Source organism: Peromyscus maniculatus, chromosome 5 (assembly GCF_049852395.1).
Source record: "Peromyscus maniculatus bairdii isolate BWxNUB_F1_BW_parent chromosome 5, HU_Pman_BW_mat_3.1, whole genome shotgun sequence".
NCBI lineage: Eukaryota > Metazoa > Chordata > Mammalia > Rodentia > Cricetidae > Peromyscus > Peromyscus maniculatus.
In genome coordinates, this window is record NC_134856.1 from 20,170,748 (window position 1) to 20,185,653 (window position 14,906).

General features: G+C 39.9%; 1 protein-coding gene across 1 annotated transcript in view; it reads left to right on the forward strand.

Annotated features, from left to right (window-relative positions):
- Positions 1–30: 30 nt before the first annotated feature.
- The window catches only part of Vps35 (VPS35 retromer complex component), a 39,625-nt gene continuing 24,749 nt past the window's right edge, over positions 31–14,906 (forward strand). Inside the window, exons 1-5 of the mRNA XM_006971750.4 lie at positions 31–173; positions 5,863–5,961; positions 10,636–10,732; positions 12,453–12,576; positions 13,733–13,915. Coding sequence (XP_006971812.1) covers positions 171–173; positions 5,863–5,961; positions 10,636–10,732; positions 12,453–12,576; positions 13,733–13,915 — 506 coding nt within the window. The 5' untranslated portion in view covers positions 31–170. The remainder of the gene's footprint in view (positions 174–5,862; positions 5,962–10,635; positions 10,733–12,452; positions 12,577–13,732; positions 13,916–14,906) is intronic.

The window sequence follows — 14,906 nt, forward strand, 5'->3', positions numbered from 1 at the left end:
CGCCCTCGGCCTCTCTTCCCAAACCACGCGAGACTTGAAGTGGACCAATCGAAAAGCCGCCACCAGCGGAGGGCGGGGCTAGAGAGGGCGGGGCTCGGGAGGCCGCGTCACCTGACGGCGGGCGGCTCCGGCAGAGTAGGCTCGGCGGCTTGCGGGTCCCCGGAGTCACCATGGTGAGTGAGAGGCGGCCGTGGGCCAGTGGGTTGCCCCTGTCGCAGGCCTCGCTTCTCCCAGCGGACGGGAGCCCCGCGGGCAGAGTGGGGCCCCTACGTTCCGATCGAGGCCCGTCCTAGCGGGGCTGGGCCTGCGGGCTGGGGCGCGGGCTGGGGAAGGCCGCGAGCAGGCTGCGGTGGGTTGCGGTGGGCGGTGGCGCTGGATTTGCTGGATTTGGTCTTTGCCCCGAGACCCGGCGGCCGCTCTAAGGAGTGTCTTGGGCTGCAGGTTGTGGGTGTCGGTGGAGGCCTGCAGCAGCCTCTTGTATGGAATGGCCGCCTTCCCTCTGAGAGCCGGAGTCCCAGGTCTGCGGCCCCAAAGGTGGAGTTGAGGATGTGCGGAGCGGCTGAGCTTTGGGCTGGCGCTGCTGTAGCTGGGACGCGCCCAGATGGTGCATTTCCACCTTTGTGCTCGGCTGTGCTCGCGGGCCCCACGGCTTTTCTCTGCTAGACGTGTCTTTCAGTGGGGCCGCAGTGGCCCCCCGGCCTTCCGTGGCCGCATAGCCCCTGATCTTGTAGTGTCTGTCAGCGAATCCTAGGGACCTGTTCGCGTGAGTTTCCCGAAGGACTCATGCTTTCTTTCACTGAACCCAACCACCAGAAAGGAGACCACTTTTCCTTTCTCATTTGTTCACTGAGGACTCTAGCTCACTTGCTGGGAGCAATCATTCTTCTTTGGGTTTCTCTGTGATGGTAGCACGTCGTGGTGTGCCACTAGCCTTATGAACATGACTTCCTCAAAATTCGAATCCTGTCTGTTTTCCACAGGGCAGGTTGTCGCTTGCATCCTACTAGCGTTTGGTGTAATCTGCTCTGAACAGATAATGTTTTTGGATGTTGGTATGCTTACGTCCCTTTTAATTATTTCAGTATCCATTCTTTGTATTCAGAATTCTGTATTTCACCATTTCACTTCAAGTGTGTTAATAGGAAAAACCAGTATTAAATCTTTTTGTTGTTGATTTTTTGGAGTGGGGGTTGGAGATGATCTTGCTAGTCTCGTACCAGCTTACTATTCATGGTCAGCGTCCTCTGTTCCAGCTTGCTGAGTTCTGAACTTTTACTCCCATAATTTGCTAAATCTTTGATGTGTACTATTTAATATGATACTTTGCCTTACAAGGTGATTTTTTTTCCCTCAGAAGTTTTACAGTCCGGATTTTGTACATAACCAGTGTGACGTTTTAGAATTTGTTTTTCAACACTTACTAGTTGGCATCGTGTTTAATTACACAAAGCATTTGAGGATACCCTACAGAGTCCATTTATGTGCTGGGCGAACCAGGTTGGAGCACAATTTTTTCTGCAAATTTTCCTGGACAACGAAACCTAGGTATCAGTTCTGTCGTAGGCAGTTTTTAGGAGTTGAGCCAGGTAGTCTCCCAGTCTCACTTTGGCATCTAGAAACAAGTGTTGATCTCATTGGCACTTTACTCCTAGAAACCCAGAGTTCAGTTCAACTAACCACACACCTGGTGGAGGAGACATGCTTTTGAAACATACTGTAGTATAGTACTTTGGGGTTATGATGGGAAAGACTTGTGTCAGGAGATTGAGGACAACCTTGGGAGGTAATGTGAACAGATTCTGAGGAGAATGGGCAGGAATTCTCAACAAGGAGAAAAGAGAATATTGCTATTTAATGTTCATGGTGTGCTCCATCATAAGACTTTTGGGGTATTGCTACATTAGTGTATGTATGGAATTCAAAGTGGAAGGGTTTTTGTTGTTTGATTTTTTTTTTCTTTTTGCACTTCTGAGGATTGGACCTAAGGTCTTCAGCCTGCTAGACACAAACTCCAACATGAACTCCCTAGCCCAAATTGTTTTCAAGTTTCTGTCCACTCACCATCCTTAATTCTCTCTAAAGTGTTAATTTGTCCTTATCACCAGTTTTAAATACCATTTTCATCAACATGATCAAATTCAATGTCTTAGCCAGGCGGCGGTTGCACATGCCTTTAATCCTAACACTTGGGAGGCAGAGCCAGGTGGAGCTCTGTGAGTCTACAGAGCGAGATCCAGGACAGGCACCAAAACTACACAGAGAAACCCTGTCTTGAAAAACCAAAAAGAAAAAAAAAATCAATATTTTTAAGGGATTAGTTTTCATTTTCCTATTGCTTTATGTTGTATTGTCATATTACATCTGCACTTATAAGTGGGAAAATTGACCAACAAATAGGTTCCTGTAACCAGTAGAGGTAATTGCTTTCATCTAAAGAATATACTAATGCTTATGAAGTTTTTATTACTAAGTTACACATTCAGAACTTTATGTGTGCTATTTTATTTTTCTAGTCCTTACCAAAAATGTGTGACCTCATATAGCCCATTTTATAGCTATATAATAAAGTGTATTTACACACAGTAACCAAAGCTGAATAACAGTCTATATCTCTATAGGTGAGTGAATCAATACATGTATATTTGTAAATATATATATATATATATATATATATATATATATATATATATATTCACATACATGCATATACATATACACACACATACAGTCTTTAAAAAGAGGAAAATTCTGACAAATGCTTTCATACAGATGAACTTTGGACATAACTCTAAATGAAATAAGCCAGACACAATAGGAAAATACTGTAATTCCATGTATATAAGGTACCTATAGTAGTAAAATTGCTTATCTGAGGGACATTGGAATATGTGGGAGTGTTGCTAACTTCAGTGGGCTTAGTTTCCATTTGGAAAGATGAAAATGTTTTGGAGATGGAAGGTGGTGATTACTGTACAGTGCACTGTGTGTAGTAAATCTTATTGTTATAAAATTGTGCTAGGAATGGAGAGATGCTCAGCAGTTACAAGCATTTACTCTTGCTGGAGACCCAAGTTCAGTACCCTTGTTGGGTAGCTCACAGCTGCCCCAAACTCCAGCTCTCTGTGATCCTACACACTGTTCTGGTTTTTGTGGGCACTCACTTGCACATGCCCCAATACAGAGATATACATACATATATAGATACATACAATTAAAAATGACAAATTTTAAAAGTCCTATATCATTACTTTTAAGTTGACCTTGAGCTTTTGCATTTAGATGCAAAGAACACATATGTATATATACATATACACATGTATATATACATATTTACATACATATATACATATATGGAGACTGATTTACTTGGAGGACTAGCGAATGTGTAGTAAATTTCATTGAGTTTGAGTCTAGGGATGTGTGGCTCAATTGGAGTTCTGCCTAGTGTATGTGAAGCCCTCAGGTTGTAGCCACAGCATCATATAAACCAGGACAGAGTAGCATGTCCTTGTAATCCCAGCACTAGGGACATAGAGATGGGAAGATCAGAAGTTCAGGGCCATCCTCAGCTACAAAGTGAGTTCAAGGCTAGCCTGGGCTACATCAGACTCTGACACAAGAAAAACATTTTTTATTCATTTGGAATCTTTTTTAGCCTTGTTTTGTTTTTTGGTCTTTCTTTTCTTTTTCTTTTTAACAGGGTTTTACTCTGTAGCTGGGGCTGGCCTTGAACTTGTAATCTTCAACCTCCTGGATGCTGAGGTTATAGGCATGAGTTATCGTGCCTAGTTTAAGTCTAAATCCTTAAATGCTACTTGCCTTTCTACTTCTGGAAAAAGCATTTTATGCTAATATTTCTCCTATATAAATTAATGTTTCTTTAAATTTAAGACATTTGTTTTCTTTGAAATTCATTTATAATTAAAATAAGTATTTTGATTAGAAAATTAATGATGTGTATGTGTGTTATTATGTGCATGTGAATGTAAGTGCCTGTGGAGGCCAGAGTTGTTGGGTTCCCTGGAGCCGGTTATAATTGTTTGTGAGCCATTTAGTATGTGGGGACTAAGAATTGAACTCAGGTCTTCTGCAGGAGCACTGAGCACTCTTAACTACTGGGCTATTCCTTCAGCCCCTTATTTATGATTTTGGAAAAGAAACAGTTGTGGGAAAACTCATTTTACTAGTTTATTAGCAAAAACAGTACAAAGAGGTGGATGACATTGCTCATTATTCAGTTTTTTTTCCTTCATTCAAAATCAAGATAAAATTTTTAATCCAAAATTAAACCAAGACAAAGCTTTTAGGTTTTATAAACCAATGTATTTCAGAAGTGGATTTTTTTTTTCTGTTTAATCTGAAGTTTTTTGATTATCTTAGATTTGAAACATGAAATTTTACTTTCATGTTTATGTGTAAATCCTTCTACCTTTTCTAATTCATTATGTAGAGAGGTGCTTTTCCTCTAGTCAGTCTTAAAATTTTTAAATGAAATTTATATAAAGTAAACAAGCCATTGGCTTTTGATACATTCCCTTTTGTTCCAAAATATTTTCATTACCTCAAAAGAAAGTTTTGTACTCATTAATTGGTGATTTGCCTGCCTTTCCTCCTTTAAATTAGTAGATCTGTTTAAGGTATTTCATATGAATGGAGTCTTACAGCATGCATTTATATCAGACTTCTTTCATTGGTGTAATGTTTTCTAGGTTTATTAAAAAATATGCATGTTTCAATGCTAGAGACCTTTCTATGGCTTAACAATAGCCTATTGTGCGTATTTACTGCTTATCCATTAATCTGGTTAGTTATATTTTAAATCAGATATATCATCAGAAAGGTCTAGAATCAGCTAATCTGTAGTGAACATTTATGAAACACACATTTTGTATACTGGATCTCAAACATATGATTATATATAATTACATGTTAAGGCATGATGCAGTGGTTATGTAAATATGGTGTTATTTAACATGAAATATTGGTTAATTCTACTTGACAGGGAGAATGAGTTCATTTTGCAAGCAGTTTTGCTGATGGCATGGAGGAATAGATTTACTTTGTTCTTTTGCTGTTTATCTGTGTTTTTGAAGTAGGTATTTGAGGAGACTATCTTTACCATTTTCTATTGTAAGTCACTAACAATTCCAGCTATTTTACTCCAAGTTGTTTGGTTTTTGTTATGAGGGAGGGGGATGTGTTTTTCTTTTTGGAGCTGAGGACCGAACCCAGGGCCTTGCGCTTGCTAGGCAAACGCTCTACCACTGAGCTAAATCCCCAACCCCAGGGATGTGTTCTTATAAACTTATTTCTTGATGTAAAAGTAGTTAAAATGTAGATGAAAGTAGTTGAGAGGGAAAGAGAAGTTCTTAAAATTTTGGATTGTACTAGACTTATTATAAAAAAGAGCTTGGGTAAACAGCTATGTGCCAGTTGAGTTTAGAGCACTATTAGCAGAACATAGCCATAAATTACCACCATGAGGTTTTTTTTGATGCCAGCTAATTTTTTTTATTTTTTTATTTTTTGGGTCATTTTGGGACAGGGTCTCACCATGCAGCACTTGCTGTCCTGGTACTCACTATGTAGACCAGGCTGGCCTCGAACTCACGGAGATCCATCTGCCTCTGCCTCCCAAGTGCTGGGGTTAAAGGTATGTGTCACCACACTGGGCTGAGGCCAGAATTTTGAGTCAGTTCAACTGACAAATTAGATATAGAGCTAGAATGAACCTTATGTAAAGATTTTTGGAAAAGGACTATGACTAGAACTACAGAAATAACTTTTTATTTTTTATTTTTTTTAACTAGGAGAAAGTGCTTATGAGCCACTAATGAAAGTATTTTTAAATGTTCATTTCAGCCTACAACACAGCAGTCACCCCAGGATGAGCAGGAAAAACTCTTGGATGAAGCCATCCAGGCTGTGAAAGTTCAATCATTCCAGATGAAAAGATGCCTGGTAAGAGTGAAAATGGGAGAGAGACAATGGTATACTGCAGATTCCTAAGCAAGCACCTCCATTTCTAAAATTAAGTATCACTACTGCTTTTTGGTCCATCTAATTACTACCAGTTACTGTCTCAAATTCATCTGTGCTTATCATTGTACACTTTTGAACAGAGAGCCCTGCTTCTCCAAATTGTGTGCATGCCTAGTGACTGTAAACTCAGGGGAAGGAGAGATCTTGACTTTTAGTTACACCTTGCCACATTAGAATCTAATCCAAATATCTGGCCCTCTTTGGTTTTGTACCTTAGACTTGAGGAAAACTTAACATATAATGGGTGTTCAGTAAATACTTCATGAGTGAATGTATTTGAATGCCTCAATTATGTTTTTTTTTTTTTTTTTTTTTTTTGCCTGAGTATCCTGAGAACTTTTGAATATGTACTTTTATTGTAGGAACTAGCTTAAAAACTATACTTAAAGATACATGTGGTGGTGTTGACTCTGGAGGCAGAAGAGGAAGAAGAACTTGAAGCCACTTCTGGTTTACATAGGAGATCCTTAAAACATGAAGACAGAAATTACACACCCTGTTTATAGGTTTTTATAGTCTAAAGATAGGAATACTCTGCATAGATCCTGTATGATAACGATTAAAGAATCGAACCAAATAGTCAGGTACTTTAAGCTATAAATTGTTAGAGTGATACTTTAAAGTGTCTTATGTTTTCCATGGATGTATATGGTATGTGTGTATTTGTGCACGTATATGCAGTCCAGAGGTTGATGCCAGCTGTTTTCTTCAGTTGCTCTCCATCTCATTGACAATTTCAATTTCACACATATATACACTAAACTTAATTTTGGTTGTTTTTGTGACCCATTACCCATTCTCATCCTACCTTCTCGCCCACTGAAATCCTTCTTTCTCTTCTATTTTGGTGTCCTTTTTTTTTGACCCACTGAGTTTAATTATGTAGATTTGCCTCACTGTGAGTGTGGGGTTGTATCCTAGAACATGAGCAACTTGTCAGCTACACTACTGAAGAAAATGGTATACTCTCTCCCAGGACCCATTAAAAACCCACGGTCCCTCAGTGAGCAGTAGAACATTATGAGCCCTTCCCCCGCATGGGGTGAAACAGACAGATCCATTATTTCACAAGTATCCTCAGCTGCAGTGAGTGTAATGGCCATATCAGGGTCACAAGACAACAGTTTTAGCACTCCTCGCCAAACTTCTGGCTCTTACATTCTTTTCACCCTCTTTTGAGATGTTCTGTGAGCCTTGGGGACAGGGTGGAGCACTCCACAGTCACTTTGGCCAGTTGTGAGTCTCTGTGTTAACCTCCCTTACCATTAAAGGAAGTTTTTGTGATGAAGGTAGAGAGCTGCACTAATCTGTTAAGTAGAATTATAAATATATAGAAGGCAGTTTGATTATGTTGAGCAAAATAGTAGTAGTAGGTTTTCCTTAAGAACCTGTGCCCTTCCAGCTGGTTTATTTCTTTAAGATTTATTTTTTTATGTGTATCAGTGCTTTATCTGCCTGTATGTATGTATATGTACCTGTGTGTACCTGGTGCTTGTGGAGATGAGAAGAGGATATCTGATCCCCTGAAACTGGAGTTACAGATGATTGTGAGCTGCCATGTAGGTGCTAGGGACTGAACCCAGGTTCTGTACAAGCACAGTGCTCTTAACAGCTACAGTCATGAGTTCTCAAGGTTATAGTACTGTGGAGAGGGCCTTAAATTCAATTAAGAAGTGGTTAGTTACACCTACAGCATTCATGGTTTCTCTTATACCAGTGGGCACATCTTGCCAGAATAGTTGTTATCATAGCTTCAAAGGTTTCCATCTGGGTAAGACTGTTGATGACTTTCTTCTCCTAGTATCACACCCTAGTACTAGGAAAGGTAGCCAGTTGAGAGGAAGCTTTCTGCTCAGGTATAGCTTGGTTTTCCCAAGTACTGCAACGGGAATATGTGGTCTCTTCAGCAGTAGGGTCTTATCATCAAGTTCTGGTGGGAAAAACACAAACAGTGGTAATAGCTTATATTGTTTTGGGGGCATATGGGACCTCCCTGACCAACATTAATAGGAAGATCTCCTATACCTGGCTTAGGATTTTTGTTTAGTAATCTGTGGCTTCTGGGAGGAGCATTATCTCCCGTGAAGTATACCTCAGTTAAACTCTTCATAAAAACTACATACTCTTAGCCGGGTGGCGGTGGCTCACGCCTTTAATCCCAGCACTTGGGAGGCAGAGCCCGTTGGATCTCTGTGAGTTCGAGGCCAGCCTGGTCTACAGAGCGAGATCCAGAACAGGCACCAAAACTACACAGAGAAACCCTGTCTGGAAAAACCAAAAAACAAACAAACAAACCAAAAAACCCCCTACATATTCTTAAATAAGCTTATAAATAATAGGTTACCATGTGGCTTCTCCATACATCCTTAGTGTTAGCTATTCCTCTATTACTTCCTTCTTCACCCTTCCCTCCTGTCCCATCCCTTTCCTCAGTGATTCTGAACCTGTGGGTCACAACTCTTTGGGGATTGAGCAACCCTTTCATGGGGGTTTCCTAAGATCATCAGAAAACACAGATATTTACATTATGATTCATAACAGTAGCAAAATTACAGTTATGTAGTAGCAACAAAAATAATTTTATGGTTGGGGGGTCACCACAACATGAGGAACTGTTAAAAGGTTGCAGCATTAGGAAGGTTGAGAACCACTGCCTTATATAAATCTTTCCTACCCCCATTATTCTCTCTTTTTTTTTTTTTTTTTAAGATTTATTTATTTATTATGTATACAGAAGTGGGTGCCAGATCTCATTACAGGTGGTTGTGAGCCACCATGTGGAAGCTAGGAACTGAACTCAGGACCTCTGGAAGAGCAGTCAGTGCTCTTAACCTCTGAGCCATCTCTCCAGCCCCCCCATTATTCTCTTTATACTTTCATGTCTCTCTGTTCTACTGTTCCCCTTAAGGCCTTTCTGCCTTCTGCTCCCTTTACTCCCCCCTCACCACCACCATAAAGCCCCTTTCTAGTTTCTTAGCTTCTGTAGGTATTCCTAGTTAGCACAAAATGTAAAGATTCAAATCTAGGACTCACATATGAGAAATAATATGCAATGTTTTTGTCTTTCTGGGTGTTGTTACCTTTTTCGGCATGATTTATTTTTTTCCAGTTCCATCTATTTACTTGCAAACTTCATCCTTCTTTACATAAGCTGAATAAAATTCTACTGTGCATACATGTGCCACGTTTTCATTATCCACTCATCAGAAAGGAAATAGAGCTAAGTGGAGACCAGCTTTGGCAGGAGTCTCAGCAAGCTTTATGAACTTGCAGGGTGATCTGGTGTAGGGGCTGAAGTTCTAGGGCCTATCTATATGTCTTACTATTTTTGTGTACGGGCATTTTGCCTGCATGTATATTTATTTGTGTGCCACATGTGTACCTGGTGCCCTTGGAGGCCAGAAGAGGATGTGGGATTTTCTAGAACTGGAATTATAGACATTTGAGAGCTGTCATGTGGATACTGGGACTTGAACCTTGGAAGAGCAGCAAGTGTGCTTAACTTCTGAGCCATCCCTTTAGCCCTTTGTTCCCTTCTTGACCTCAGAGCATGCTACTGGCAGTGGGATTCTAAGTCTTCATACTTTTTCTGATCTCAGAGTATAACCAGCAATGGGAACATAAGTCCTGGCACCATCTGTGTCCTTAGATCATGACTGGCAGTGAGTTCCCAAGTCTTTGCACACTACCTGGCTTCAGATTATGACAGCTGCTGGGACCCTAAGTCCTGATTTTCCTCTCTGATCTCAGTGTGACCGACAGCAGCAGGGTCCTAAGTACTAGTGGCCCTTCCTCACCTCTCTTTCCATCTTACTTTTTGAGGTGGAGTCTCGAACTGATGCTGGAGCTCAATTCATTAGGCTAGACTGCCTGTGAGCTCCAGAGATCTGCTGTGTCTTCCTCCTTAGGGTGGATTATAGATGTGGGCTGCCATACCAGCTTCATCTGGGTGGTGGGGACCCAAATGCAGGCCCTTACATTTGCACAGGAAGCACTGTACTCTAAGCTGTCTCCCTGGCCCTGTTCCTTATGTGTTCTAAAGCTCAGTATTCTCTTACGTCTTACTGTTTTGGCTTTCTTATGGGTAAATTCAGAAAGAAAAGTAAATGTCTTGGAATAGAAAATGGGTTTTCTCTTGCTTGTTTCCCTTTCTGAGCATGGATAATGTTTCTTACTATGTCTCAAAAACTGTATCTGTGAGTGAAATAGGACGGCATATGGTGCTTATAAAGCTTTGAAGAACACTAAGACTTACTTACATGGATAGTCACTACAGAAGCTGCAAAGAGCCTGAAGTTCTGTGACAGAGCCATTGTTAGGATACTTATCTTGATGAAGAAACTTAGCTATGAAACATACAGTCTTAGTTATGGAAGCCTTGTAAGCTTTGGGGTCCTGGTGAGGAATTAGGCTTTTTTTTTTTTTTTCTTTTTTCTTTTTCAGTAAAGAGAGACTTGTGAAGTTGATTTTTATGTGACTAAAATAAGTGTGGTAGACTCTTAAAACTATGTAACAGATCTTTGGTTAAATAGAACCAAGATAAATGTTTAGTGAAATTAAGCATTCTCATCAATTCTTTTGCTATTTCTGTAGGACAAAAACAAGCTGATGGATGCTCTGAAACATGCCTCTAATATGCTTGGAGAACTTCGGACTTCTATGTTGTCACCAAAGAGTTACTATGAACTTTGTATCTTTTGAATGTTGAAGGATAAATATTTGGACCATATTTGTTTCTTGATAAGGCCAATTCTGTTGTAATTGCCGGATTTTTTTTTTTTTTTTTTTTTTTTTTTTAAGTAGAACCAATACAGATTTATTAAGGAAAAGTGAGAGAAGAACTCTTGAGAGTGGGAGGGCCTCCAAGGAAGAATACCCTATAGTTTTAATTTATTTTTTAAGATTCATTTTCCTTTTTACATATGAGTGTTTTGACTGCATGTGTGTATGTATCTGCACCACACTCATGACGAGTGCCTGCAAAGGCCAGAAGAAGCATCAGATCCCCTGGAACTGGAGTCACAGATGGTTATAAACCACTGTGTGGATACTGGAACTCGAACTCAGGACCTCTAGAAGAGCAACCAGGGCTGCTGTTGCTGCTCCTCCTCCTCTTTTTAAAAACGGTTTCTTATTTCTTAGCCCAGCCTAACCTCAAACTAAAGCAGTTCTTCTGCCTCAACCTCCTGGAGTCAATTATTCTATTATTTTTTAGACAAAATAATCCTCCTCCAGGCAGATACTCTGAATGAGAAAAGGAAAAGTTGCTTTCAGAGTACCCTTTTTTTTTTATAAGCATTAATCTCTCCCCAACTTTTTTTTTTCAGTGTTGGCTTTTGACCTTACTATTAGGCAGGCAGTCTTCCAATTGAACTCAGTCCATCCCTATATGCTTAAGTTTCTCTAAATAGATTGCTCTTATATCTCAATTTTTGAAAAATATTGAGGCTATTAATTGTTTTCTGGATTTTGTTGTTTGTTGTTAGTTTTGAGGCAAGCTCTTGCTGTGTAGCCTTGCTTGGCCTCTTAACTCACAGTGATCCTCCTGCATCTGCTTGTTGTGTGCTGGGATTACAGATGCATGCCACCATGCCTGGCAGTGCCCCTGCTGACCCCTTTTTAAGGTGATGAGACTGGTCTTAAAGTCTTGGGTTCAGCTGATCCTGTTTTCAGCTTCCCAAGTAGCTGGGAGTTTTGTTTTGTTATGTTTTGTTTTTTTGAGACAGTATATTATGATATAGCCCAGACTGGCTTTGAACTCTCTATCCTCCTGCCTGAGTGCTGGTTTCAGACATGTGCTACTACACCAGCTTGAAATTTTTTTAAATTTATTTTTTATGTGCATGACTATTTGCCAATGTGTATATATATGCATCACGTGCATGCTAGTGCCCAGGGCAGTCCAAGAGGGTATTCGATTCCCTGGAACTGGAGTTAGGTGTGGTTGTGAGCCATCATGTGGGTACTGGGAATTGAACCCAAGTCCTCTGCAAGAGCAGCAGGTGTTTTAAGCTGCTGAACCATCTCTACAGCCCAGCAAATCTTTAAAGTAATAAAAGCCAACTGAAATTCTATCTTCCTTTTAAACATTTATTCTTATTGGAAGCCTGAATGTAAAATACCTTCCCAGTGGGTTTTCTTTTGAACTCGTGATCCTGTAGCTATAACCTCATGAGTAGCTGGGATTATAGGCATGTACCTCGATGCCAGGAGTCCAGAAGTGTGTGCATTTTACTGTGTTTGATGGTGGTAGAAATTGAACACAAGGTCTTCCTTGTGAGAGGTAAATGTTAGCACTGCTGAGCTACATCATTAGCCCTGCCCAATAGTTTTAATAATTCCGAAAAGTAGTTGTGGAGTTGTTTTTTATTGATTTACCTTTATTCTTAGTCCTTAATCATAATTAAAAGATATGGCTATTTCTGATGAACTGCACTACTTGGAGGTCTATCTGACTGATGAGTTTGCTAAAGGAAGAAAAGTGGCAGATCTCTATGAACTTGTACAGTATGCTGGAAACATTATTCCAAGGCTGTAAGTAATTAAGGTCTTTTATATCTACACTTTTGAGGCTTTGTTTTGGGCAGTACAGTAGTCAGTGAAGTCTCATCTGACGAACAGTTACTGTTGAATACTCATCTTTGCATTTCTTGCCTTAAGTAGTATCTTTTTTTCTTTTTGGAAATCTGTCTCTTTTTTTAGACAGTATCTCATTACCTTGAATTCATGATCCTTCTGGTTCAGTCTCCCAGATGCTGGGAATATAGGCGTGAGATACTATGACTAGCTAACATTGGCTTTATTAAAAAGACAGACATAATGGCATATGCTTGTAAATCCAGTGCTTGGAGGCAGAGGCATTGTTGGAAGTTGAGGGCAGCCTGGTTTGCATAGCAAGTATCCAAGTCTGCTGGAGCTACATAGTGGGAAAGAGCAGGTGTGTGTATGGGAGAATCAGAAAAGAAAAAGAAAATCAGTAGTAGTTCTCACAAGCAACCGTGGTTACCATAGTCTAAGAATATCAAATAGGAAAATCCTAGAAGTAATTAGTTTAAAATTGTGCACTATTCTAAGTGGCCTGCTAAAACTTTTCATTGTTCCCTTGGGGGTGCGAATCATCCTTTGTGGAGCACAGTGTATGTTATCCACCCTTTAGTCACTTAGTAGCTATCTTGTTGGAACAACTGTGCTGCTGAGATAGCCAGTGCTACCTCAGCTTCACTCACCCTACTCCACTCCCATTCCATAGTCATTGTATCATCTCACATCATTGCCAGGATGGTGTGTGCAGCAGAGTGGGATAGCGGAGGGGTATTCACTAAAGTTACCTTTGTAATAAACATACTGCATGGCTGTCGTGTTAGTCACTGTGGCTTGTCACCGTGACTAATAAAGTCATGAGTGTGTATGTACAGGGGAAAATAATGAAACATAGTAGCTTCAGTTTCAGTTATCAACTAGGTATCTTGGGTTATATTCTTCATGGACTGACCACTGGGATCAGTCAGTGATACTATTTTTTTTCAAATATTTTTAGTAACATTAAAAGTCAGATGATTTTCTCTCCATAAACAGTACTGTTGAAGACAACATAGGTTCTGTCTTGATTATTTAATATGTGTGTAGTATATTTGGACAATCAAGTTTTCAAATATTGTCTCTAATCAATATGTTTTCTTACCTCTCCTAGTTATCTGTTGATCACAGTTGGAGTTGTATATGTCAAATCATTTCCTCAATCCAGGAAAGATATTTTGAAAGATTTGGTAGAAATGTGCCGTGGTGTGCAGCATCCACTGAGGGGTTTGTTTCTTCGAAATTATCTTCTTCAGTGTACTAGGAACATTTTACCCGATGAAGGAGAGCCAACAGAGTAAGTAATCTTGGCTTACTTGTAGTGTTGTTGGTTTTTTTCCCCATAATAAGATATCAAAAAATTGTAGAATATATACAAAAGTAAGAATATAGCATTTTTGTATCTAGATTTTCATTGAGATATAGAACTAATTCAGTATGTATGGTATGAAGCAAAATGTACTCATATTCAAATATATATTTGGAAAAAAATCTTTGAGTTAGAATCTGCTTTTTTTTTTGGCGCCGGGGTGGGGGTGGGTTTCAAGACAGGGTTTCTCTGTGTAGTTTTGGTGCCTGTCCTGGATCTTGCTCTGTGGTTGGCCTTGAACTCAGGGATCCGCCTGGCTCTGCCTCCCAAATTCTGGGATTAAAGGTGTGCGCCACCACCTCCTGGCTAGAATCTGCTTTTTTAAATTTAATATTTATTTTGTCTTGACACAGGATTTTGCTATGTATCCTTGAGTAGCTGGTTCTCACTATGTAGCCCAGGCTGGTCTCTTAAGTGGTGGGATTACAGGCATCTAACATAGTTTATAATATTTACCCATTACATTATATAATCTTTGTAAGTATGACTTTTAAAGGTGTTAACTATTTAAAAATAATAATAATTTATGGAGACCTCTGTTTCTTTTGTGGTCTCTATTCTAGCATTAAAATTCATGACACCTTTTTCTCACAGCAATGGCAGATAGTCAGCTAGGTGTAGTGAACTTTTTATGTGATGGGTCCCTGGATTGAAGAACCAATAAGTTTCTTTTATTTACAGTTTATCTGTTTTTTTAAATTTCTAAGACAAATCAGTAGTTTTAGTGTCTGCTTCAGTCCCTTTAATAATGTTACTGTGTGTGTAATGATGTGTGTGTGTGTGTGGGGGGGGGAATGTGTGCCATGGTGTGCAGATGGAGGTCAGAGAATAACTTTATGGGGTTGGTTCTTTCTTTCTACCTTTAACATGAGTTCTGGGGAACCCAATTCAAACCACGGCTTGCGTGACAAGTGCCTCT